Below are 26,596 nucleotides of genomic sequence, written 5' to 3' on the forward strand. Positions count from 1 at the left end.
AATGAAACTTAAAAGCTTTTGCACAGCAAAGGAAACTATAAACAAGATGAAAAGACAACCCTCAGAATGGGAGAAAATATTTGCAAACGAGTTAACGGACAAAGGATTAATCTCCAAAATATATAAGCAGTTCATGCAGCTCAATATTAAAAAAACAAACAACCCAATCCAAAAATGGGCAGAAGACCTAAATAGACATTTCTCCAAAGAAGATATATATATGGCCAAGAAGCACATGAAAAGCTGCTCAACATCACTAATTATTAAAGAAATGCAAATCCAAACTACAATGAGGTATCAGCTCACACCGGTTAGAATGGCCATTATCAGAAAATCTAGAAGCAACAAATGCTGGAGAGGGTGTGTAGAAAACAGAACCCTCGTGCACTGTTGGTAGGAATGTAAATTGATGCAGCCACTATGGAGAACAGTATGGAGTTTCCTTAAAAAACTAAAAACAGAATTAACATATAACCCAGCAATCCCACTAGTGGGCATATACCCAGAGAAAACCATAATTCAAAAAGACACATGCACCCCAATGTTCACTGTAACACTATTTATAAAAGCCAGGTCATGGAAGCAACCTAAATGCCCATCGACAAATGAATGGATAAAGAAGATGTGGTACATATATACAATGGAATATTACTCAGCCATAAAAAGGAATGAAATTGGGTCATTTGCAGAGATGTGGATGGACCTAGAGACTGTCATACAGAGTGAAATAAGCCAGAAAGAGAAAAACATATATCGTATATTAATGCATATATGTGTAGACTAGAAAAATGGTACAGATGAACCAGTTTGCAAGGCAGAAAGAGACACAGATGCAAAGACCAAACCTATGGACACTAAGCAGGGGAAAGCGGTGGCGTGGGGGGCAGGATGAATTGGGAGAGTAGAATTGACAATATAAACACTAATATATACAAAATAGATAACTAATGAGAACCTGCTGTATAAAAAAATAAATTTTTTTTAAAAAGTCATGATCATGGAGTCACAGAGCAACATTAAGTTTTGAAAAATGCTCATGAATAAAAAAAATGTAATTTACAAGCAACGCAGGCACAGCATGCTAGAGAGGTTCCCGTAGCCTGGTGTAATCACAGCCATGGGTTTACATGTACAAGCCATGGCCAAGTGTCCTACCACACCCAAAGGGTGTGTCCACTTACTGACAAGTATGTTATTACACTCATAAAAGAACATGAGTAACAGCTGACCAATTTTGATATTCTTTTTTTTTTTTTTTTTTTTTTTTTTTGCGGTACGCGGGCCTCTCACTGTTGTGGCCTCTCCCATTGCGGAGCACAGGCTCTGGATGCGCAGGCTCAGTGGCCATGGCTCACGGGCCCAGCCGCTCCGCGGCACGTGGGATCTTCCCAGACCGGGACACGAACCTGTGTCCCCTGCATCGGCAGGCGGACTCTCAACCACTGCACCACCAGGGAAGCCCTCGATATTCTTATATTAAATTCAAGCTGGGCTTTCTACAATAGGTTTCCTTACTAACCATCCATTAAAAAGAATATTTCTTCCTGGGATGAAACGCCCCCCCACCCCCCAAATAATCTTCCTTCAGCTGTGTGGCTGGCACTGTTCCCCATGGTCAACTTCCTGCTGATAACACCTGGAGGAAAAAAGGTCCACACCCCCAAGTTTACAACCTGTTTCTCATCTTCGCAAGTTGCACCTTTCCCCTATACCAGGAATGGTAGCCTCGCGTCCAGTCAACTTGAGCGCAGAATTAATCATGACTACAATCTAAAGGGATTTCCAGGTATGTCCTGCATAGAGTGACTTCAATCATGAGTGTAGTTTCACACCATTCAGTTATATAGGCACTCAGCTTTCTCAAGAATGAAGGTCTTCTAAATCCTCCCTGGTAGCACTGTCTTTTTTTAGCTGATAGGCTTCTTTATTTCCCAGAAATGGGGCTGCAAGACTGTCTTTGTGTTTATGGCCATAAACACAGCATTGCTTATTTCCACTTCACTCAACAGGCCACTCGAACATGGATGGAGAGTTTCTGTCAATTTTGGTGAAGACAGGTTCTTCTCCCTTCTGAAATCAGCACTTCTCCCTGACTTTGACTTTGGGTTATATGTGGATTCCACTGATTTAGTTAATAATCTTTGGAATTTACTCCGCTAAAGCTCCTCAACCAAAACTTCTTCTTAACCTACTCTTCTTGGGTTTGCCTCACTCCTTTGTTTTCTCTTCTTTCCATTCCCTGTTATCCTTGTCTTTTTTTTTACACTTATTTTGGAGGCTGTTCCTCCAGTTTCATTCCTCCAGTCCTTTTACTCTAGGTCAACTCATCCTAGCTTCTCTTGACTTTGAATTTAACGCATCACTACAAACTATCTGACCTGGGCTAGAACTCCCACCTTAACAGCAACAACAGCTGTCCCCAAATGTTATCCTCCCCATGCTTGCAACAAAAATTGTGGTTAAATAAGCATAATCAAGAAAACACTTAAAATTTTTCATCAAGGAAAGAAGAGATATGCAAAATTTTTTCTTATCATTTAAGAAGTTGCCAAATTATGCTATACAAGTCAATATGAGATCAAGACTTATATGTTTCTTGGAAACTACACCTTCCTGGTGCAGGGTTGAAAAATAATACTTGTACTAGAACTTTCTTAAAATACCATCCTTGGAATCTTTGTCACAGTTATGGGATTGGTTTTAAAATGAAGTCCATTGTGACTTTAATAACTGTATAAACAAACTTAGAGTTTTTTGCTAAATTCAGCTTAGTAATGTATGAACAAGGTTTGACTTCCTATTCATTCATTCATTCATTTATTCCATAAGCATTTATTAAGTATCTATGTGCTAAGTGCTCTGGATATGAAGGCAAAAGGATAACTCTGTTCCTGAGAAATTCAAAGACTATTTGGCGAGAAATACTTATAAACAAGTAAGTACAATAAAATCTGTGAAATGCTACAATAGAGGCTTTGGAAGCACAGAGGAGGTACTAAGGAACTTGACCTAAGGAAGTCATAAAAAAGCTTTACAGGAGAGAAGTCTTAATAAATTATATACACACACGACATCTCAGAACTGCATAAAAGACTGATCTGTGAAGGGTACAATTTATGTAGACTTGGAGGTGATGAATTTTTTGAGGTTGGTCTGAAATGGGTAATAGGGATTTATTAGCATAGGGGAGGGATATGTAGGCAATTTAAAAACTGTGTGGACAAAGGCACAACCAGAAGGTTGTGAAGAAGTAATCAGAATGGATTTTCAAAAAGGAAGGGAAGTGTCAAGGAGTAAGGAGAGATGGGGATGAGGTGGGTGAGTATGTAGAGGGCCAAAATCAGGAAGGCATCCAAAAATTCCAGAGTGGTAGGCATATATCCAGAAGACAAAACCTCTAATTCAAAAAGATACATGCATCCCAATGTTCGTATCACTACTATTTGGCTATTTACTATTAACTACTATTATCACTACTTGGCTATTTACAATAGCCAAGACATGGAAGCAACCTAAGTGTCTATCAACAGATGAATGGATAAAGACGTGGTATATATACACAATGGAATATTATTGTCATAAAAAGAATGAAATAGTACCATTTGCAGCAACACGGGTGGACCCACAGATTATCATACTCAGTGATAAGTACGTCAGATAGTGAAAGGCAAATATTATATGATATCACTTATATGTGGAATCTAACGAATAATATAAACAAATGTATATGCAAAACAGAAACAGACTCACAGACATAGAAAAAAACTTCTGGTTACCAAAGGGAAAAGGGCAGAGAGAGGGATAAATTAGGAGTATAGGATTGACAGATACACACTACTATATATAAAATAGACAGCAAGGATTTACTGTATAGTACAGGGAACTATATTCAGTATCGTATAATAACCTATAATGGGAAAGAATCTGAAAAAAAAAATATGTATAACTGAATCACTTTGCTGTGCACCTGAAACTAACCCAATACTGTAAATCAACTATACTTCAATAAAAATAAAAAATTCCAGGTTTTGTTGGACACAGACTATTACATAGGTGATGGGCAAAATAATGGTCTCCTGAGGATGTTCACCTCCTAATCCGCAGAACCTGTGAATGCGTTACCTTATAGGGCAAAAGGGACTCGGCAGGCTTAACTAAATTTAGGATTTTAAGATAAAGTAATTATCCTGAACTGTTCACGTGGTCCCAATATAATCACGAGGGTCCTTGTAAGTGAAAGATGGAGGCATGATACGCAGAGAAGAGGATGTGACAACAGAAGCAAAATTAGAATGCATTTAATCTGGCTTTGACGATGGAAAGGGGCTAGGAGCCAAGGAATTCAGGCAGCCTCCAGAAGCTGGAAAAGGAAAGGAAATGAATTCTCTCCTTGAGCCTCCACCAAGGAATACTGCCTGCCTACACATTGATTTTAACTCAGTGAGATCCATGTTGGACTTCTGACAACCAGAAGTATAAGATAATAAATGTGTGTTGTCTTAAGCTTGTGTTGCTTTGTTATAGCAGCAAGAGGAAACTCATACACATAGGTACATAGGTGCCTCCTTCTTTGCCTTCCTATGTCTGGTGCAAATGAGAGGCCTTTGCTGTGCCTGAAGAAGGGAGCCTTGTCACTCAAACCACCAAGGGGGACTTGGCAGAAACTGTCCCACAGCAGTGAACCAGAAGGAAGAGTCAGGGGTGGAGAAGTCGCTGACCAGGCGGAGGGCACAGCTGGGCAGGCGGCAGGACCAATCACATAGGATGATGTCCAGAAGTGGCTCAGAACCTTACAAGGGGCTGCCGAGCAGGCAGAGGCAGAAAGGGGTGTGTGGGGGATTGAGAGCAAACCAGCATTGTGTCCACTGCTTTAGGATGAGTCACAGGATCCCGTTTATTTTGAATTTCAAATAGCCCGAGGGGAGGCTTCAGATTTTGTTTTTTAAAGAAAATAAATCAAACATTTTGAGAAAGACTGACCTACTGGCTCTGAAAGCCTGTTTGGGAACAGGGCAGTTAGTGAGCCTTAGAGTAAATAAATCAAGTAAAGCTAAGCTTCTTTAACTTTTATTTTGAATCTGTTTTTGACTCCAGAGTATTTCAATAAAACCTTTTATATCATATTTAAAGCCTGATAAGAACTTTTCTTTAACCATAAAACAGCTGGAAAGCCAACAATCGTGTCACCACTAATATTATCTGAAAACGTTTAACGATGTGGTCCAAACCGACTCTACTGAGTAAAGATGGAGAAGTGGGTCAAGAGGTTATTTACTGTGAAGAACAAACATTGTGCACCGAACAGACTCGCTTGAACGCCTGGAAGACACCAGGCACACAGATGTTTCCTTCTAACTCACATAAGCGTGAGAGGAGACCACCATGGTGGGGCCTGGGAACTGTGAATGTGGGCACGAGATGCAACCCCAGCTCCCTTCTCTCTGCTCCTGCCTCTCCCCAGAGGGTACAAATGTCTACACACATCCAGGGTGTGTCCAGGGGGCACATGAGCAGAAGTGAGGTGACACTGAGGGTGGCATTTCTAAATTTGTTTCTTCTCTTGTAACAAATCACAAACCTCACCAAGGTCCCCTCTTTTCCCTCTCCATTTCCTTCTTAGGATTCTCCCCACCTTCTCTCTCATCCACCTCTTGTCTCCCCAATACAGAACGTCAGTCACTGTTTCAGGACCTGTCCTCTCTGGGGATAAGGAACCTACCTTCACCTTTGAGTTCTGAACACTCTTCCCCAGAGATGTGTAGCATTTAAATGTACAGCTTATTCAATATACTTAAAGTTTTAGTAAAGCACAAAATTTGTACAGTCAGTGGACTAAAAGCTAACATGGCCCTTTATAAGGCTATGTTAGGGCTGGCAAGAAAAATGCAAATACATTAACTTAAAATATTTTTAGGGGACTTCACCTGGTGAAGAAATATTTACCAGATGGTGGTTACTGATTCACTTGAGAAAAATAAAAATAACATTAAATAGAGAAAAAAAACAAAAACAAAAACTAAAGGGCTTTAACAAAAACCAATGAAAGGGTTTTCTTATCCTAAGAAAAATGCTGCCAATGTTATAGCAAGCCCTGGAACAGTGGTCCTCTGCTCTGACGAAGTGATGTGCAATGTCTAGAGTTTTATAAAATCAAGATGCTGCCTGTGCTCCATCCAGATTTACATGAGAGTCCCTAGGTGCAGGGCATGGGTGAGTGTGTTTAAAACAAACACTTCAAGTGCTGGAGAGGGTGTGGAGAAAAGGGAACCCTCCTGCACTGTTGGGGGGAATGTAAATTGATACAGCCACTATGGAAAACAGTATGGAGGTTCCTCAAAAAATTAAACATAGAGCTGCCATATGATCCAGCAATCTCACTCCTGGGCATATATCTGGACAAAACTATAATTCAAAAAAATACATTTACCCCTATGTTCATAGCAGCATTATTTACAATAGCCAGGACATGGAAGCAACCTAAGTGTCCATCAACAGATGAGTGGATAAAGAAGATGTGGTGTGTGTATGTGCGTACACACACACACACACACACATACGCACATATACACATATACATATATATACACATACACACACATACTTACATACAATGGAATATTACTCAGCCATTAAAAAAAAGAATGAAATAATGCCATTTATAGCAACATGGATGGACCTAGAGATTACCATACTAAGTGAAATAAGTCAGAAAAAGAAAGACAAATACCATATGATATCACTTATACGTGGAATCTAAAATATGGCACAATGGACATATATACACTACCAAATGTAAAATAGATAGCTAGTGGGAAGCAGTCGCATAGCACAGGGAGATCAGCTCGGTACCTTGTGAACACCTAGGGGGTGGGATAGGGAGGGTGGGAGGGAGGGAGAAGCAAGAGGGAAGAGATATGGGGATATATGTATATGTATAGCTGATTCACTTTGTTATAAAGCAGAAACTAACACACCATTGTAAAGCAATTATACTCCAATAAAGATGTTAAAAATAAATAAATAAAAAGAAAAAATAAACAAAAATTTAAAATATGGCACACGTGAACTTATCCACGAAACAGAAACAGACTCACAGACATAGAGAGCAGACTTGCGGTTGCCAAGGAGGGGTGGGGTGGGGTGGGGGAGGGATGGATTGGGAGTTTGGGATTAGCAGATGTAAACTATTATACGTAGGATGGATAAACAACAAGGTCCTACTGTATAGCACAGGGGACTATATTCAATATCCTGTGATAAACCATAATGGAAAAAATATGGAAAATAATGTATACATAACTGAATCACTTTGCTGTACACCAGAAACTCACACAACACTGTAAATCAACTATACTTCAATGAAAAAAAATTTTTAAATAGAACAAAGACTTGACAGATGAGTTGGAGAGGCAGCAAGAACTGAGAACAATCGCCCCGCTGGATTGTTGATTACACAGTCCTTCCCATTCCCATCATTCATCATTCTTACGTGATGTAACCTTTAGAATTTGGTTTAAAATTTCTAATCTGACTCAACTTTACCTAAAAAAGTGTTTTTGTTCTATGGGATTTAAGTTTTTGCTTTAAAAAAAATGTAAAAACGGACCTAATTAACATATGCAATTGTTTCTAACTAATTAACATGAAATGCCTGTCACTTACATTGGCAAAAGAAGATGTAACTGTCTGAATTTTCACTGGTGAATTAGTCTAATTTTAGGATGAAGAACAGCTTGGTTTGAAGATTGATAGATTAAGAAAACTGTAGGTTGAAAGAGATCTTCGATTATTTAAAAATTTTTTTAATTGTTCATAAAGGTGTTGCTGTTTCTCTGGTGATGCTGAAGTGAGTTCTGAAGAGTTTCCAGGGGAGACAGCAACGTGCTGGGGCAGGTCACAAACTGAAGGGAGATGTCGGCAGGTAGGCTGCTAGCAAGTGGCCCCGCGAATCCCAGCCTGTCTTCACAGACATTTCTTAGTATCTGTTACAAGAGCTACAAGAGGGACAGACAAGGCATGCATTCTGAAGGGACCAACCAGAGCTGCCTCAGTCGTCCTCAGACTAGAAATGACTTAAAAGTCTCTAAGGTGGCCAGAAAACTTTAAAGTTGCATTCAATTTTTTGGTAAGAATAGGAAGGGCTGATTTTCATAGTACGAGTTCAGAGTGCCAACATCAAATGAAAAATGCTGTTGACTGATGGATGCTGATGTCGGAATGGAGGTGGTCTGCAGGTAGGGGTGAGTGTGGGTCTTCTGAAGGATTTCACGATGCAGAGCTGCTCCTTTCCAGACTATGTCCCAAGCAAGTGTCAGTACGTGCCACAGGACCATTTGATGGGATCGATGCACAAAGAACACAACCAGAATGAACACCCTCAAATATGGAGGGAAGGAGTTAGAGGATGGCATCCGGACGTGCCACCATCTTGTGCGAGAGACACAAGTCAGGAAGTTGACACTGCTCTAAAGCAAGGAGAAAGCTCTAGGGATGTGTCCCCTTGTCAACACCGAGGCCACTCTTAAGTACATCGTTGTAAATTTCGAATGCTTATCTGGCCCGTCATAAATGTCTTCCTTCTTAGAGATTAGCCCTTTGAAAACAAGGCCAGTGCCTGCGTTCTCCTGGCTACACTGGCAACATTGTGGGGAACACCTTGAAGTTAGGAGGAGTGTGATGGATATTTGCTGAATGAAGAATCAATGGATGGGGCTTCCCTGGTGGCGCAGTGGTTGAGAGTCCGCCTGCCGATGCAGGGGTCACGGGTTCGTGCCCTGGTCCGGGAGGATCCCACGTGCCGCAGAGCGGCTGGGCCCGTGAGCCATGGCTGCTGGGCCTGCGCGTCCGGAGCCTGTGCTCCGCGGCGGGAGAGGCCACGGCAGTGAGAGGCCCGCATACCGCAAAAAAAAAAAAAAAAAAAAAAAAAAGAATCAATGGATGGATTCATCAGAGATGCACTTTTTAAATACTGTGATCCTCTCCTCTACAAACCAGATTCATCTTAATACAGAAAATAATTATACGGTAACAGAGTAACTGCTTAGCGTTACCACTGTTTAAACATATTTTACGTTATTATGCTCTCAAAACAAATACCGTACAAAACAAAACACTTGGAGGAATACAGAACGATTCCATCTTGGAGTTTCTTGTTTTCATGACCTAACTCAGCAACTGGCTTTACATCGTTGTTGACAGATCTTCTTTTCAAAATAATGAAGCAGCACGTTCGGAAGAAACCATTTTTACTGGCTCTGCTAGTTCAGCTTTGAAGAGCCTCTTCAACAAAATGTAAATCATTATTTTTTAGTCAGCAAACGTCTTGACTCTTCTTCCATCTTCATTCTCCCAATTTATTACAGAGAACTTTTACTTTCCTTTATTAATCACTGTAATGAGTATGCATTTTATAATTTGATAAATCAATAAGAATATTTTAAAAATCTGTTAGAATTGGGTTAGCTGTTAAAAGGTATGTTATCTGTCCCAGAAAAATCATCATCAATGATACTAAATATCATACTTATTTATTCCTGAAGATTGAAGGGCTGTTTTATTTTTTTTTAATTTATTTGATTGGAATATAGACGATTTACAAGGTTGTGTTAATTTCTACTGTACAGCAAAGTTATTCAGCTATACATATATATACTTTCTTTTTCATTTTCTTTTCCATTATGGTTTATCACAGGATATGAAGGGCTGTTTTCTAATAGTTGAATGGCTTTCTGTACCTTTCAGAGGTGAGAACAGAGACTTTACTGTTACATACAGAGGTCCCTCCCCCCTTTTCATAATCACACTATTTTACTATGAAGCGGGGAGAAGAGGATATTTATCAGAGAGCCAACAAGCAGCAGATCACTAGTCTGTAGGTTTTTCAAATGAAAGGAGAACGACTAAGTTATATTCCTTAGTGTGCATACCTGTTAACTGAAAGTAAATGAAATCAATGATTATAACTGAGAAATCAGAGTCTGAAGTAGATGATACCTACAGAATAGGCAGGGACTTTACGTAGAGTGATGGATCAGCTCTTTCTAAGATGACTGAGTGCAGAAAACCTATGATGCTTGGGTTTAAGTGGTTTGTCCTTCCTTCCATACTATCTCCACATACCTCACCCCTACTCTTCCGTGAGCCCAGAGTGCACCCGCAATCCTAGTGTCTGGCATTTAGGGAGAGAGAACGATTCAGGTTTACAGAGGTGTTCTATAACAGAACGTCCACCTTACACATTAACAGATGGTTTAAAAAAAAATTAAGATTTGCTTTTTTTTTTTTTTTTTTTTTTTTTTTTAATATGCGGGCCTCTCACTGTTGTGGCCTCTCCCGTTGCGGGGCACAGGCTCCGGACGCGCAGGCCCAGCGGCCATGGCTCACGGGCCCAGCCGCTCCGCGGCACGTGGGACCTTCCCGGACCGGGGCACGAACCCGTGTCCCCTGCATCGGCAGGCGGATTCTCAACCACTGCGCCACCAGGGAAGCCCAAAGATTTGCTTTTTTAATGCTTTTTGTGTTTTGTTCTGGTTTGTGTGTTTTCAAAGTAGCCATCTCAAAAAATCTTGAGCTCCAAAACAGAGCCTTAGCGGTTCTGTTCCAAGAGGCATGGAAAGCTATTATTTTGTTTTGTCCATCAGCTTTTTAAAAATGGATACTTCTTTACTTCTAAATATATAGATAACTCAGAATGTGTGAATAAAAATCAGCCTGTTGGAAAAATTGCTATGATTTAAGAGATACTCCACAATTAAGAGATGACTGCAACGGTTACAAGTTTGTATTGCATCTACTACACTCTGATCACTATCTACACCTACAGCTCCTTTCTGAAAAATGGGGTCACAAGAGGCTTCTTGTCACAGGTTGTCATGCTTTGTACCACAGGGACCTATAATTGGCCATGCCAGCCTGAGTAAGGTAGGGGCAGCAGAGGCAAAGCCAGCCGTTTTGTCTATGTCTCAGCCCAATCAGAAGCTCTGTTCTGGATGGTGACCAGCCAACCGGCTGGGACCTTCTTTGGGGAAGTTTGAATACAAGACACTCAGGGGACAATGCTGACAGAGAGAGAGAAGGCAGTAAGCAGAAACCAGTGCAGTGGAAAAAAAAACAAAAACAAAACCAAAACCAACCCAAAAGCAACAAGGTAGGGAAGAGAGAGCTTCGTAGAAAGAAGCTGACAAAAAGAGAAAAATCTCAAAAAGTCCTAGAAATTAAAAACCTATTGTGTCTTAAATGACATCCTAGTATTTCCCGAAGACAAAATGTGAAACTAGCAATATTTTTATAATACAACCCCATCATCTGCGGAAACCCAAGAGTATAACAACAACATAAGTGCCATGAACTAAACGAAAACAAAACAAAATCCCCAAGATTTTATCAGAGAGTTAGAAAAAGAATCGTGTATTACAGAAAATATCGGTGAGTGCGTGGAACTGCAGGGCTGCTGTAGACCAGTCTAAAGAAACCTGTATATCTGAGATGCTTCTTAGGAAGGACAGCTCTGACTCAGGCCTATTGAGAGACAACAAATGCAAGATCTCAACAAATGTTAAGCTCCAGGCCCACGGGTCCCCTAGGTATGACTGGGATAATGACCTATCAGGACAGACTGCAAATGCAAAAGGAAATGGAAGCAAAAATGGGCATCTGTATACCCAGCAGAGGTTTCCAACATCCCTGGGTTTTGTATTTAAAAAGACCCAAGAGGGCTTCCCTGGTGGCGCAGTGGTTGAGAATCCACCTGCCGATGCAGGGGTCACAGGTTCATGCCCCGGTTCGGGAAGATCCCACGTGCCGCGGAGCGGCTGGGCCCGTGAGCCATGGCCGCTGAGCCTGCGCGTCCGGAGCCTGTGCTCCGCAGCGGGAGAGGCCACAGCAGTGAGAGGCCCACGTACCACAAAAAAAAATAAAAAATAAAAAGACCCAAGATAAGCAGCCTACTTGGGTAAGCTCACTGAGGCTCACGTGTGGCCTACGAATATGTATATTCTTGGGAGGGAAGAACGTTTGCATCCAACGCCTGTATTGCACCTATTCTAAGACGTTATCAGTCACGAAATAAGACACCAATTTTTCCCCCCTTTTTCTTAGCTTTGATGTTTTTCTTTTTTTTTTTTTTCAATTTTTATTTTATACTGGAATATAGTTGATTTACAATGTTGTATTAGTTTCAGGTGTGCAGCAAAGTGATTTAGTTATACATAAATCTATTCTTTCTGACTCCAATTTAATTAGAGTTTTGAAGGAAACTAATACAAATTAAATGTACATATTGGTTGCAAATTAAAATCACAACAGTCAAAACTCTGAAAGGAAAGAAATTCCTTAGAGTTGAAGAAATGTAGTAAATCTTGAAATGCTGCCTGCTTCAGGACCGACCCTAATCTCTCCTTCTGAAATTCTGCAGGGTAAAAATACCAGTTGTTTAATTCAAATTGCATTACTATAACAATGAATATGGCTCAACTTATACATGAAGATTCAAAAACCATACTTTCACTGATTTATAAAAATGTGTTATTTTCCTCTCCACTTTCCTGCTCAGCAGTCCCACTGAAATTCTTATTGTCTACAAGCAAGAGGAATGGAAAGGGGGAAAAAAACCCTAAGAAATGGTATTTCTTCATAAAACTCGGTACACTTGGGCTTTCTAAACTTCTACAGACTACTGCATATCATGCCTCAGGAGACACTTAAAGATATAAAAATTGTTTTTCTTATTGGATTTCAGATATTAAACCTCCTCTCTCACTGGCATTGATCCTGTAATTTCTCTCCCCAGACCTGTGCTGCATGTGAATTTTACAGGTGCCCGACCATACAAGCTAGTTGGAGCAAGTTGCTGGCCGGTAAAGCCAATTTTCCTCAAGTAAAAAGATCTCTCTCTGGCCTCTCCATGTCGGTCATGATTCTGTCATTCTTTGGTCTCTGGGTCTTTTGTTTTTCACTTAACTTCTCCATTTCAGTTTTTAAAGCATTTCCCAGCAGGAGACTTACTGATGTCTTTAGGTCTTTTTTTTTTTTTTTCCCCTTCTCCTTTTTTTCCTCCTTCTTGTTTGGCTTTCTGTATATGTCTAATTCTTTACCTCTTCTGCTCAGTAACATGATTAATCTTGTTTCCCTTCTTTTTAGTTCAAAATTGTGAATACAGAGCTATTTTCTTTAAATTTTCTTACAGAACATGTTCATTAGGATTGATAAACTAGGAAAGAGGGAAGAAAAACCTTATCCGTCACCTTCACAAACAAAACATTTTTGGTTTTCTCCCATTTCCTCCTAAGTCTTCTGCCTCATGCACATCTTTTCCTACAGAGCTGTAATCAAGAAATAAGGAAACTAAATCGTTTTGCATACTCATTTTTCTTTATTACTTTTGTGCAGAAAGTATTCTATGTTGTTATGAATTTTCCCAGCTGTAATTTTATTGGCTGATTAATATTGCATTATGTGGATGAATTTTAATGTAAATATTTTTCTTTTTTTGCTTCCATTCTTATCGGGAATATAAGAGTATCCATTTCTTGGGTTTTTTTTTTTTTTTTTGCGGTACGCGGGCCTCTCACTGCCATGGCCTCTCCCGTTGCGGAGCACAGGCTCCGGACGCGCAGGCTCAGCGGCCATGGCTCACGGGCCCTGCCGCTCCGCGGCATGTGGGATCTTCCCGGACTGGGGCACGAACCCGTGTCCCCTGCATCGGCAGGCGGACTCTCAACCACTGCGCCACCAGGGAAGCCCAAGAGTATCCATTTCTTTGAATGGTTCCCAGCATTAATCTCCTGTCTCCCTGCCTTTCTCACCTAGTTGCCTGCCTTCCACTCTGCAAAAAAGCAACCATGTGAGGTGTGCTGTTGCTACTGCTTCCTGTGTCTGAGGTTCTTTCCTCTTTCATATGACACGTTCCATTCCAGGAGGAAAAGGTGGACCCGAGATGGCCACCCTTTAAAGGCTCCTGCTCACCTGAGTAAAAGTGATGGCTGGGATTAGGGAACACTGCAAATAGTCATGGAAGTCAACTGAAACCAGAGTTAGGACTAGCCTATGATTTGTGAAATTTCCATTTTTAAAGCCACAGGAAGCAAGATTTGAATATTTTAGAGTCTTCACTAAAGGAACATGAAAGTAGACTTTAGCATATCAGATGAAAAATGAATCAGGGGGGTGGCTTGGAAAATAGGAAAGACAACTGTATTAGAATCTTTAGGTTTCATTTCTCAAGTCTCTGATGATATCATCTTGGCTTCCAACTTCCTCATCTGTGAGTGGGAGGACTGGGAGAGAAAAACCTCTAAGATCCTCTCTATATTCTATGGCCAGAGTACAGTAGAGCTAGAAACACCCCCAAAGGACTCATTCTTGACATGAGGGCCACATAGCCTTGACGCTGTGCTTTATATTTTAGGAGCAGCTCTAAAAGACACACATAGATCATGCTCTTCAGATCACTGGCGGTAAAAGCAAAGTGATGAATTCCTTTGCAGGAGGCTATGCAAAGCAGTAAATTCTCATGTAAATAGAACCATGTCTTTTTGAGATCTATTATTAGGGGCTACAGCAGAGTGGTGGGCCCAGCCTGGGCCAAAGGACTGTTATTTTCCTTTTAATTTCTGTGGACATTCTCACATCTTCAGCTCTATTTTACTTTGCATGCGCCCTAAAGCTCAGCAGGATTTTAAAGAAGAGGGATAAGCGCCTGTAGGAAGAGGAAGGGAGTGGATCTAGAGAAAAGGGAAGAGGCACATTTTATGGTTTTGTTTTCTGATAAATATAAACCTACTCATTCTTCTTCCTTCCACTTTCCAAGGGAGAGGCTAGTTTGGGGACATGGTTAGGATTACATGCTAACCAGCTGACAGGACAGGAAAAAAAGTATTCTAAAGTATCCTGAATTCCTGATGTCTTTAGAAGGCAGATGACTAATTTTGCCCCCAGAGTCATGACCATTCACTAACAGAAAATGTCTTTCAAGTATGGGGTTGCATCTCCTGTATCCCCCCAAGAAAGGTAGCAGGAAAGAAGGGTGAAGAAAAAGAGACTGCAGACCCGCTTTGCTAGGAAAACAGGGGTGAGACTGGAACATGTATAAAAAGGTTTTAATTTAATTCACATATTTCATTTAAAAAACTGCTTCACATTAAAAGGTTCATATTATCTTTTTTTTTTTTTTTTTCGGTACGCGGGCCTCTCACTGTTGTGGCCTCTCCCGTTGCAGAGCACACGCTCCGGACGCGCAGGCTCAGCGGCCATGGCTCACGGGCCCAGCCGCTCCGCGGCACGTGGGATCCTCCCGGACCGGGGCACGAACCCACGTCCCCTGCATCGGCAGGCGGACTCCCAACCACTGCGCCACCAGGGAAGCCCCTATCTCTTTTAATATAATAAAATTGCTTGCATTTCTTTTTGCCCAAATCGAAACGGAAAATGAGGCTTCAAAATAAATTATAAAAGAAAAATGGCAATGTATGTTACCACAACTGGATACTTAGTAAAAATTAATTACTTAATCCAGGAACCAGAAGTAGTTAAAGTATAACTTGAACCTAAAGAAAACGCTACTTTTATAAATATTAATTTCTACTCTGCCCATTTTTTTAACATCTTTATTGGAGTATAATTGGTTTACAATGGTGTGTTAGTTTCTGCTTTATAACAAAGTGAATCAGTTATACATATACATATATCCCCATATCTCTTCCCTCTTTCGTCTCCCTCCCTCCTACCCTCCATATCCCACCCACCCTCCATATCCCACCCCTCTAGGTGGTCACAAAGCACCGAGCTGATCTCCCTGTGCTATGCGGCTGCTTCCCACTAGCTATCTATTTTACGTTTGGTAGTGTATATATATCCATGCCACTCTCTCACTTCGTCACAGCTTACCCTTCCCCCTCCCCATATCCTCAAGTCCATGCAGATAAATATTTAATGTGTGTCTGATATTTAACAAGGCTACAATGAACATCTTATGCATATATCATTTCTTACATTGCCAGAATATACTTAGGATAAATTCCTAAAAGTGGAATTGGTGAGTCAAAGGCCTTGTGCGTTTTAACATTTTATTGAAATAGCTGAACTGCTCTCCATAGAGGTTTTATCAATTTCTACTTCCACCTAAAATGCAGGAGATCAACACTGGCTTTCACTTTTATTTCTATACTCATCAAACAATATATCATAAAAATGTTTTATCTTTGCCATTTGCAAGAAATTATATCTCATATTTTAAATATGCATTTCTCTTATTAGGATTAGATTGAGACTCTTTTCATGTGTTTTAAGAACCAACTGTATTTCTTTTATTATTCTTTTCCCTATGAATATTTTGTTCACTTTCCTATTCTTTTCATTCTGGTTTTTCTCATGAGTTGGTTTCTTTTTCTTATGGAATCAGAGAAGCACTTCTTGTGAGAAATAAACCCTTTGTCTATAAGTTACAAGTATTTCCCCCCAGTTTTTTATTATTTGCCTTTGCAGTAATATTTGATTTGTAAGTAGTATTGATTTCCTCCATTCTTTTCTCTTATAGCTTCTGGCTTTATTTAATACTCAAAAAGTATGAAATACTCCACTTGCAGAATATTTTAAAAATCCATGTTTTCCTTCAGTACTTCTGTGTTATATTTCGAAGTTTAGATCATTGAAAGAGCAGAATTTATTTTGGAGGATCATAAGAGTTTGGGTTCAACTTTCTTGTTTTCCAGATGGCTTCGCAGTTGTCATAATAATTTCTATTGAATAACCTATCCCTTCCCCACTGATTTGAAATGCCAACTTTATTATATACAAAATTCTCATATTATTTGAATCTATTTCTTGACTTGCTGTTGATCTGACAATCAATAAACAAATACACAGACCATTTTAATTACTGTAGCTGTGTCACATGCTTTACTGTGTGGCAGAGCTAGTTGTCCTCATTATTTATCTTTTCCAGAATTTTGCTGGCTGTTCTTTAGCAACTTAGAATCACCAAGTGGTATTTCTGTTGGGCTTGCGTTATATTCATAAAATAACTCAGAGAAAACTTCAAGACGTTGACTCTTCCCACCCAGGGATGTTGTATACTTTTGTGTTTGGTTCAAGTCTTTACCTGCCCCACTCTTTTGGTGAGCTCCTGTAACATTTTTAAAGTTCTGTTTTTTTGGGTTTTTTTTTTTTTGGTTTTTTTTTTTTACATATAGGTCTTCCTTTATTACATTTACTCCTAGAGTCAGGAATATATTCCTATCTGGTTAATGTTATCACTTACAGGTCTTATTTCTAAATAGACACAGTAATAAAAACTGTTAGCTATAGTTTTATTTAAAATATCATTCATTTTTGTTTTGGTTATGCACCCAGTTCTTGAAACCTTAGCAAGCTCAAGAGTTGAAAACTTCACTAGGACCACAGCCACATAGCAGACTTGTTTTCAACTCCTTCTAAGAAATACTTTTCTCCTGAAACGTTTTAGCATAAATGTAGAACTTACTAGATTTTTAGAAAGCTTTGCTTCATGTTAGCTTCATCTTCAGTTTTGGGAGTATAGAGCCTAGTGGTGTTATATCCATCTTAACAAGTCTTACTGAACTAAAGCCACAAAACTTACCTCCTAAATTCATTCCAGCTTGAAGACACTTCTGAAGTCTGCAGGCAGGACAATTCTTCCGTCGGATCTTATCAATTATGCAGTCATTTCTTCCAGCACATAAATAGTTGTGTTGCCCTGAATAAAATAATAAAGAACAGTTGTTACAATAAAGACTATTATGTTAATATAAAGTACTAATATGTACAATCAGGTAATGAAACATCCTCTTTTCCTGCCTTGAAATCTCTTCTTCAAAAAAGTAGAAGGGAAACATGATTTGCGAATAACATAGGTACAGAAATGGTCAGTTTAACACAGCTGAGACTTTAGGTTACGGATGATAAGCTTAATGTTGATTTCCAATAGGTTCCCATAGAAGTAGAGCTGCACTCCTCACTGTTTCAACTTCTTGGCATGCACCCTTTCAGGAGATGGTGCACATTTCATTCAGCCATCACCCAGCACCAATCTAAACCCCCACTGCAGGGTTATTTTTAAAATTTATTTTATTGAAGTAGAGTTGATTTACAATGTTGTGTTAATTTCTGCTGCACAGCAAAGTGATGCAGTTACACATATATATTCTTTTTCATCTTCTTTTCCATTATGGTTTATCCCAGGATATTAAATATAGTTCCCTGTGCCGTGCAGTAGGACCTTGTTGTTTATCCAACCTATATATAATACTTTACATCTGCTAACCCCAAACTCCCAACTGCTGTAGCTGTTTAAGCTCCTCTGCCTACCCACATTTACACATGTCATTTCAACTGGAAAACTTGCAAATTATACAACTAGAAATGTAGAATGATTTCATTTTGCAAGCCAAACTGGCACCAAAATAATTCAGATACGGAATATGCTTGGAGAGTGGCATCTACTGGCAAAATGCAAAACTGTATCCTAGCTCTATTATTCATTAATGTGTTGCAATAAATATAAAATATTTACTGAACCTCCACTAGGGATCAGGCAGTATTAGACACACTGCGGAAACAGCAATGAGTCAGACAGACAAAATTTCCTGTTCTTGTGACCCTACCATGACGGGGAGACAGTCAACAGACAAGGTTAAGTAGGTAAAACATACAAGTGCTGGGCAGTAATAGATGCTCGGGAGAAAAATGAAGGGAAGGGCACAGGACATGGCGGAGGTGAGGTGGGTGTTGATATTTTAGAAAGAATGCAGGGGAAGCCTCGCTGGAAGGCGACTTTAAAATAAAGCTCTGTAGAAAAGGAAGGCGCTAATTATGTGGACATCTTGGGGAGAAAACAGAGCAGGAGCAGAGGGAAAAGCAAATGAGGGAGGGCAGGGGTGGGGAGGAAGCCTGACATGTTTAAGGAACAGCCAAGGATGAAAGATGCAAAGAATGAGTGAACAGTAAGAGGAGATGAGGAAAAAGAGCCAACGTGACTCAGATCATGTAAGGCCTTATAGATCATGTTCAAGACTTTGAGTAGATGGGAAACCATGGGCCTAGAGGGCTTTTAGCTGAAAAGCCACTTGATGTGATTTAAGTGTCACAGGATGGCTCTGGCCGCTGTATAGAACACTGACTGCAGTGGACTGAGGACAGAAGCAGGGGTCTGGGGTAGCAGGCTGTCCCTATAATCCAGGGGAAGATGGTGGTGGGTTGCATATGAAAAGTGGTCAGGTTCTAGAGGCATTCTGAAGGTGGCGCTGCTAGAACTTGCTGACAGATCTGAGAGAAAGGGGGAGCTAAAGAGGCATTAAAATTCTTGGGTGGAACAATCAGAAAAATGGAACTGCTGTAAATTAAACTGAGGAAGACAGTAGGAGCACATGGCTTAACGGGGAATTACCCTGGCTCAGTATCGGACATGCTAACTTTGAGACACCTGAGGTGTATCTAAATGGAAGTGCCTGCGGGTTGTTTAGACACACAGGTCTGGAGTTCGGGAGAGGTCTGTGCTGGAGATGTAATCAGCTTGTGGTCATTATTTTAAGCCGCATCACACTCCCTTCGTTGAGAATTAAAGCAAATACTCAATAAGAATGACGTGTACTGCCCAATGGTATTAAAATAATTTAATCTATAGCTCATTCTCAGTAACATTATGGTAAATATTAGTAATGATGATCACAATAAAACAACAGTAAAGAATAGGGAAATCTGGGCTTCCCTGGTGGCGCAGTGCTTGAGAATCTGCCTGCCGATGCAGGGGACACGGGTTCGTGCCCTGGTCCGGGAAGATCCCACATGCCGTGGAGCGGCTGGGCCCGTGAGCCATGGCCACTGAGCCTGTGCATCTGGAGCCTGTGCTCCGCAATGGGAGAGACCACAACAGTGAGAGGCCCGCATACCACAAAAAAAAAAAAAAAAAAAAAAAAAAAAAAAAAAAAAAAGAATAGGGAAATCTATCAAAGTGAAGAAATGGAACTCCACCATTATAATAATCTAATGACTTCTTAAAAAATGGAAGGCTCTTAGTGAATATAAGTGTAGGTAATTACACAAAGGCAATCTATACCCACGGTAAAGACGATAACCGATTAATATAACGTTTCATGTTGCTGCACAATATCTTAAGAAGTTACCACTTTAAAAATAAAACTTCAAGGTCCTTTTACAGCACTACTTTATTTAAACCTTACAACAACCCTATGACACAGATAAGGCGATTATTATTGCTATTCTTCACAAGAAGAAACTCATGTTAAAACTGGTAAAGTAACCTCCCCAAAGGGTGGAAGTGGAAGCAGAATTCAGCAAGTCAGACAGTGTTGCTGGGTCTTAAGGCCAGAGGCTTGTGTAAGCATCAATTTGTAATAGAATTTACTGGTGGTCCAACAGGATGCTGAAACTGCTCTTTGGAAACAACAAGGAAAGGAACATTCTTTGAATGAGGCATATACTCTATCACCCAGTATTTGCATTGGCAACCAGCATTATGTGTCTTCTATCATGGTGTGAAATTAAATACAGAACCAAAGATTTCATCTATAATTCACACTGAATTGAATAAAATTTAACATCTAAAGAAATAACTAAATGTAACTTTAATTGGTTTCAATTCAACAATTATTTATTGGCAACCTACTACGTGTGCAAGGCCACAAAACATTTGCATCAGGGGTTGGGCTACTCTATGGTTCTTTCCATTTCTGTATGATCTTCTACAATAAAATGTAACAGCCTCTTAGTTGTAGGCATACAAGAATGCATAAGACATGGTCACTGTCTAATGCACACACTAGAAAACTTTCTTTTCTGGGTGTTCAAAAACAGACTTCTAAAAGCTGGGATTGTTTTATGAGGATTTCTCTTTAGTGAGCACCTTTTAAAAATTCACGTTACGGGCTTCCCTGGTGGCGCAGTGGTTGGGAGTCCGCCTGCCGATGCAGGGGACGCAGGTTCGTGCCCCGGTCCGGGAGGATCCCACGTGCCATGGAGCGGCTGGGCCTGTGGGCCATGGCCGCTGAGCCTGCACGTCCGGAGCCTGTGCTCCGCGGCAGGAGAGGCCACAACAGTGAGAGGCCCGCGTACCACAAAAAACAAACAAACAAAAAAAAACAAACAAAAAAAAATTCAAGTTACTATGACAGCTGCAAAAAATTTCCTTCTAGGTACAATATATGAAATAGTTTACCTGGTTTCTATCAGCCAGCGTGGCTGCAGCCACCGATTCATCTTCCACCAGCAGGATGGAGAGTTTAAGGGTCAGCTGTGGGCGTGTGTTACTAATTTTCAGACAATTATCTGTCACTTATATTTTTAACTGGGTAAACATGAAAGACTTGAACGGCACCTACACGAACAGGTAATGTGTGTCCCATCCCTTAATCTATATTGAAAAACAAACAACAACCAAAAAAACCACAATGAAAACAAGAGAACGCATTTAGAAGACTAAAAACTTTTGATCGTGTCCTTTTTTAAATACTGTGCTCTCCTAGTGTAAAAATAGCTAATTCAGAATAAGTCACACCCCAGGCTTTCGAGGGTAAGTAATTTTCTACCATAACGTTAATAACTATGTTAATAGGGCAGACAACCAGAACGCTGGACACCAGACAGTGGAGGCTCTGAATGACAGGCTGGTGGTGAGGCTCTTGCTTACAGGATGTGTGAAGTCCAGAGCTGTATTTTAGAAACAGTAATCTGAAGGTCATGTCCTAGGTAGGTAGAATGGAAGTAGGGAACACGCCTAACAATCTACTTGGAAGTTCTCGGAGACGGCCTCTTTGCAAGTTAATAGTTACATATTAGTCAGAACATATAGCCACTGGAATAATCCTGTGGATAAAAAAAAAAAAAATGTCGGTGGTAAAGGAAACAAAGATTTATTTCTCATTCCACTTATATGTCCATCTGGGGAAGAGTGCCAGTTCTAGTAGTGGCAGAATAGCTTGAATCGGATAAGCCTCCTACAAAAAAGCAATTATACACTGTCCACAAAAGGGGGGAAAATATTTGAAGGCACTGGGGAGCAACCAAAAGAAAGGAGAGGCTGGAGGAAAACTGACTCTTGAAAAAAGAGAACCACCCTAGACACGATTCACGTTTGAATGGCTTTTTTTCCTGAGGGCCTTAGACTCTTACACCCTTCAGTGGAGGCTAGATGAAAACCCTGCAGCATCTTCAGTCCTATTGGCCTGAGAAGACAGAGAACAGACTGTGGGACTTTTAGAACAGCTAAAAATTGAAGAAGGATAGATATTCTGGAAAGGAGGGGTGGACATATTAACTCCCCTCAAGTTTTTGGCTGACCTGTGAACTGAGCATGAGACTCCAAAGAGTGAGACTCCAGGGGTGAAACAATTTAAGGCTTGAAAGAGGCTGAGCAGGTAATTCAGCTATTACTAATCACAGGGAGACAGAGTTTGAATCCCACTGAATCAGAAGGACTCAATCAATACCTCAGGCTTTCCACTGAAATTGTAGAAGGTCCCTGCCTTTGGAGCAAATACTGTATCCCAGGATTAAGGCATTCACCTTAGGGTTAAAGGCACAACCAAAACAGACCTACACTAAAAAAAAAGCATACAGCAAAGGCCCTATAAGTTCAAAGTGATTTGTCAGTAATTTAATTGACTGTAGAACAAAACTCAATATCCTCCAGAAAAATATAACAGAATCGGGAGTCTCCAGGATGTCTAGAATACAATAATAATTACTAGAAAAATGCAAACCAGAGTCAATAGAAAAAGTCACTAGCAACAGACTCACAAATGACCCAGAGGTTGAAATTACCAGATAAAGACTTTTAAATAGATATGTTAGACTATACAAGAAAATATGAATAAAAGGGTTAAAGAAATGGAGACTCTCCGAAGAGATTTAGAAACGATAAAAAACAAACAGAAATGGAAATCAAAGAACTACAAAATAATATCTAAGATATTTTTGGTTGAAATTAATATATTGGACATTAACAAAAAAATCAGTGAAATTAAAGAAACAGAGATATAAAAACTAAAGCACAAAGAGAAAACATTAAAAGATAACAGGAAAAGGCATCAGGGGCCTATGGGACAACATTAAGTAACTTAACGTATGTGTAGCTGGAGTCCCAGAAGGAGAGAGATAATAGGTCAGAAAAATATATATAAAAATTTCCAAATTTGACTAAAACAACATCCTACAAATTTAGAAAGCTTAGCAAATGCCCTAAGAGATAAATACAAAGAAAATCACTATGGCACAACAAAGTTAAATTGCTCGAAAAAAAATATAAAAAGTTTTAAAAGCATTTAGAACAACGACAAAATTACATCGCATTAAGGGGAACAAGGATAAGAGTAATAAGTGAGGCCAGAAGACAACATATAATATCTTTAAACTCAGAATAACCAATGGAAACATTTCTCAAAATGAAGGTAAAATAAAGACATTTTTGGATAAACTAAAGCTAAAAGAATGTTGCTAGTAGAATCACATTATAAGAAATAAAAAAGGAAGTCCTTTATGCTGAAGGGAAATGATACCAGAGAGAAATATGGATGTACATGAAAGAAAAGAACTAGAAATGATGAATAGAGAGTAAAATTTTAAAGAAATTTTCTTTCTTTTCTTAAATTCTTCAAAAGTTAAATTACTATTTAAAGCAAAATAAAAAATGTATTATGGGATTTTTTTTTTTTTTTTCCCCCCCCAGTACGCAGTCCTCTCACTGCTGTGGTCTCTCCCGCTGCAGAGCACAGGCTCCGGACGCGCAGGCTCAGCGGTCATGGCTTATGGGCCTAGCGCTCTGCGGCATGTGGGATCTTCCTGGACCGGGGCACGAACTCCTGTCCCCTGCATTGGCAGGCGGACTCCCAACCACCGCGCCACCAGGGAAGCCCCGTGTTATGGGATTTATAAAAAAATAAAATGTGTACAAGTAAAATACCTAAAAACATAGCACAAAGGATAGGAAGAGATATAAATGGAATTTTACTGCTATAAATTTCTTACATTACACTTGAAATGGTATAAATTATTCAGGGTAGAGTATGGTAAGTTAAGAGTACATTCTGTAATCCCTCAAGCAATGGTTCTCAAAGTATGGTCCCTTGCCAAGCAGCATCAGCATCACCTAAGAATTTAACAGAAATTTAAATCTATAGGCCTAATTCCAGACCTACTAACTCAGAAACTTTGGAGCACGGCCTAGAAATCTGTGTTTTATATAACCCTTCAGGTGATTATGTTGCACAATAATGTTTGAGAAATACTACCATGAAGCAACCACTAGAATAATAACACTAAGTATAGCTCAAGGGACAATAAAGATATAAAATGGTATACTAAAAAAATATTCAACCCAGAAAGGACAGAAAAGGAAAAATGGGGGAACAAATAAAAGAGGAAACAAAAGGAAAACAAATATCAAGATAAGAGATGTAAATTCAAGTACAGCAATATTTACACTAAATATAAATGGTCTAAACACTCCAGTTAAAACTCAAAGATGGCAGACTGGATTTCAAAAAGGCAAGACCCAAGTGTGTCTTATGATGCATTTAAATATAAAGGCACAGACAGGGTGGAGGTTAAAAGATGGAAAAATATATGCAATAAAAAAATGTAAGCATAAGAAAGATGATGTGGCTACATTAAAGTCAGATAAAGTAGACTTCAAGAGAAAAAGTATCTCAAAAGATAAAGACTATCACTTCATAATTATTAAATTAGGATATAACAGCCCTAAATATCAATGAACCTAACAGTAGAGCTTCAAAATTCATCAACTAAAAATTAGTCAGAACTAAGGGGAAAAAATGCAAATCCAACATCATAGGTGGAGATTAAAAAACCCCTCTCTCGTGGGATAGGGAGGGTGGGAGAGAGGGTGATGCAAGAGGGAAGAGATATGGGAACATATGTATATGTATAACTGATTCAGTTTGTTGTAAAGGAAAAACTAACACACTATTGTAAAACAATTATACTCCAATAAAGATGTTAAAAAAAATAATAAATAAATAAAAATAAAAAAAATTAAAAAAAAAAACCCTCTCTCAGCAACTTATAGAACAATCACTATCTAGAAAGTTAGTGAGGATACAGAAGATTTGAACAATATTAGCAAAAACCTTGACCTAATTAACATTTAGGTCACACAACTGCACAATACACATGTTCTTTTCAGGGGCACATGAAATGTTCACTGAGACAGACTGTATCCTGAGCTATAATACAAATCTAAAATTCTAAATAAAAGGATTGAAATAATGTACAATATGTTTTCTGACCACAAAGGAACTAAATGAGAAATTAATAACAAAATGATATCTAAAAAAGCCCCATATTTGAAAATTAAGCAACATACTTCAAAAATTTTATGGGTCAATGAAGAAATCAACAAGGGAAATTACTGAAGGTTTCAAGCTGAATGATAATGAAAACTCAACATATCAAAATTTGCTGGATACATCTAAAGCAGTACGTATAGAATTTTTGGCTTTATATACTTCAATTAGAAAAAAAGAAGGGTTTAAAATTGATGATCAAAGATTCTACCTTAAGAAGCTAGAAAAAATAAAAACTAAACCCAAAGCAAATGGAAGGAGTGAAATAACAGTGAATGAAATGAAATGAAAAAGAAAAAAGCAACAGAGACAAATCAACAAAACAAAAAGTTGGGTTTTGGTACATATTAATGAGGCAACGGCAGAGAGTCTGGGAATTCCGTTCCACGTGTTCTCACCCTGGGCCTCAGGCTGATGGGGCAGCCACCATAGTGAGTATTGTGAGTCTCATGGTAGAGCAGCTATAGAATCTGACTTAGGAAATCTGCTGCTCCAGCCCAGAGTGGGTAACTCGTTCTTCATTGTTCAGATATATTCCAGTGACCTGCACCCAAATGCAAGGGAGGATGGAACTGTCATCTTACCTTGGGCCCAGAAGACAAAGAGCTGGAAATATACGGGGAAGCTCACTGAAGACGACCTCCATGAAGGGGAAATGAGAACACAAAATTCAGCCTCCATATTACTTCCTCTCAGAAGTATTAAAATATTTACATTATTGTTTTTTTAGGGACAAATTAATTTTAATGGATGAAGTTGAGGTCTCTTTCCATAAAGAGCTAAATTTTTCACAACATTATTGAGAAGCTACCAGTACCTAATACATTTTTTTAAGAAAAAAAAAAAAATCTATGGGCTATTTTAATAAAGAATGTAATCCAGTGACCACTCCACCCCTAAGTCCCCAAACCCACAACCTACTTTCTCAATGTCAGTACACTAATATGCATACATACACAAGAATCTGTACAAAAAATGAGAAACTAAATAATTTAAAACCTTATCGGGTAAATGCAAATATCCCACAATTTTCAAATTGATTGTATTTCCTCATCAAAATATAGAGAAAGTTCTGTCTAGTTAGCTGGTAGCAAGCACTGTGATAGATACTCCAAAGAAAAAATGCACAATTCCACAACATGGAGAGAAATGAAAGCTTAAAATAAATGGGATATGACTTAAAGATTCCAAAATATTCCTTTGAAATAAAACTTTTGTACAAAACAGCTGAGCATCCATCTGTAGGCACTAAGGCACTCCACTAG

General features: G+C 39.3%; 1 protein-coding gene across 3 annotated transcripts in view; it reads right to left on the reverse strand.

Moving 5' to 3' along the window:
* Window positions 1–26,596, reverse strand: part of NR3C2 (nuclear receptor subfamily 3 group C member 2) — a 378,984-nt gene that overhangs the window by 95,342 nt on the left and 257,046 nt on the right. For all 3 annotated transcript variants that reach the window (XM_067035635.1, XM_059066724.2, XM_059066723.2), the window contains exon 4: window positions 17,594–17,710. In XM_067035635.1, coding sequence (XP_066891736.1) covers window positions 17,594–17,710 — 117 coding nt within the window. The remainder of the gene's footprint in view (window positions 1–17,593; window positions 17,711–26,596) is intronic.

The sequence above is a fragment of the Kogia breviceps genome, chromosome 6 (genome assembly GCF_026419965.1).
Source record: "Kogia breviceps isolate mKogBre1 chromosome 6, mKogBre1 haplotype 1, whole genome shotgun sequence".
Lineage (NCBI taxonomy): Eukaryota > Metazoa > Chordata > Mammalia > Artiodactyla > Physeteridae > Kogia > Kogia breviceps.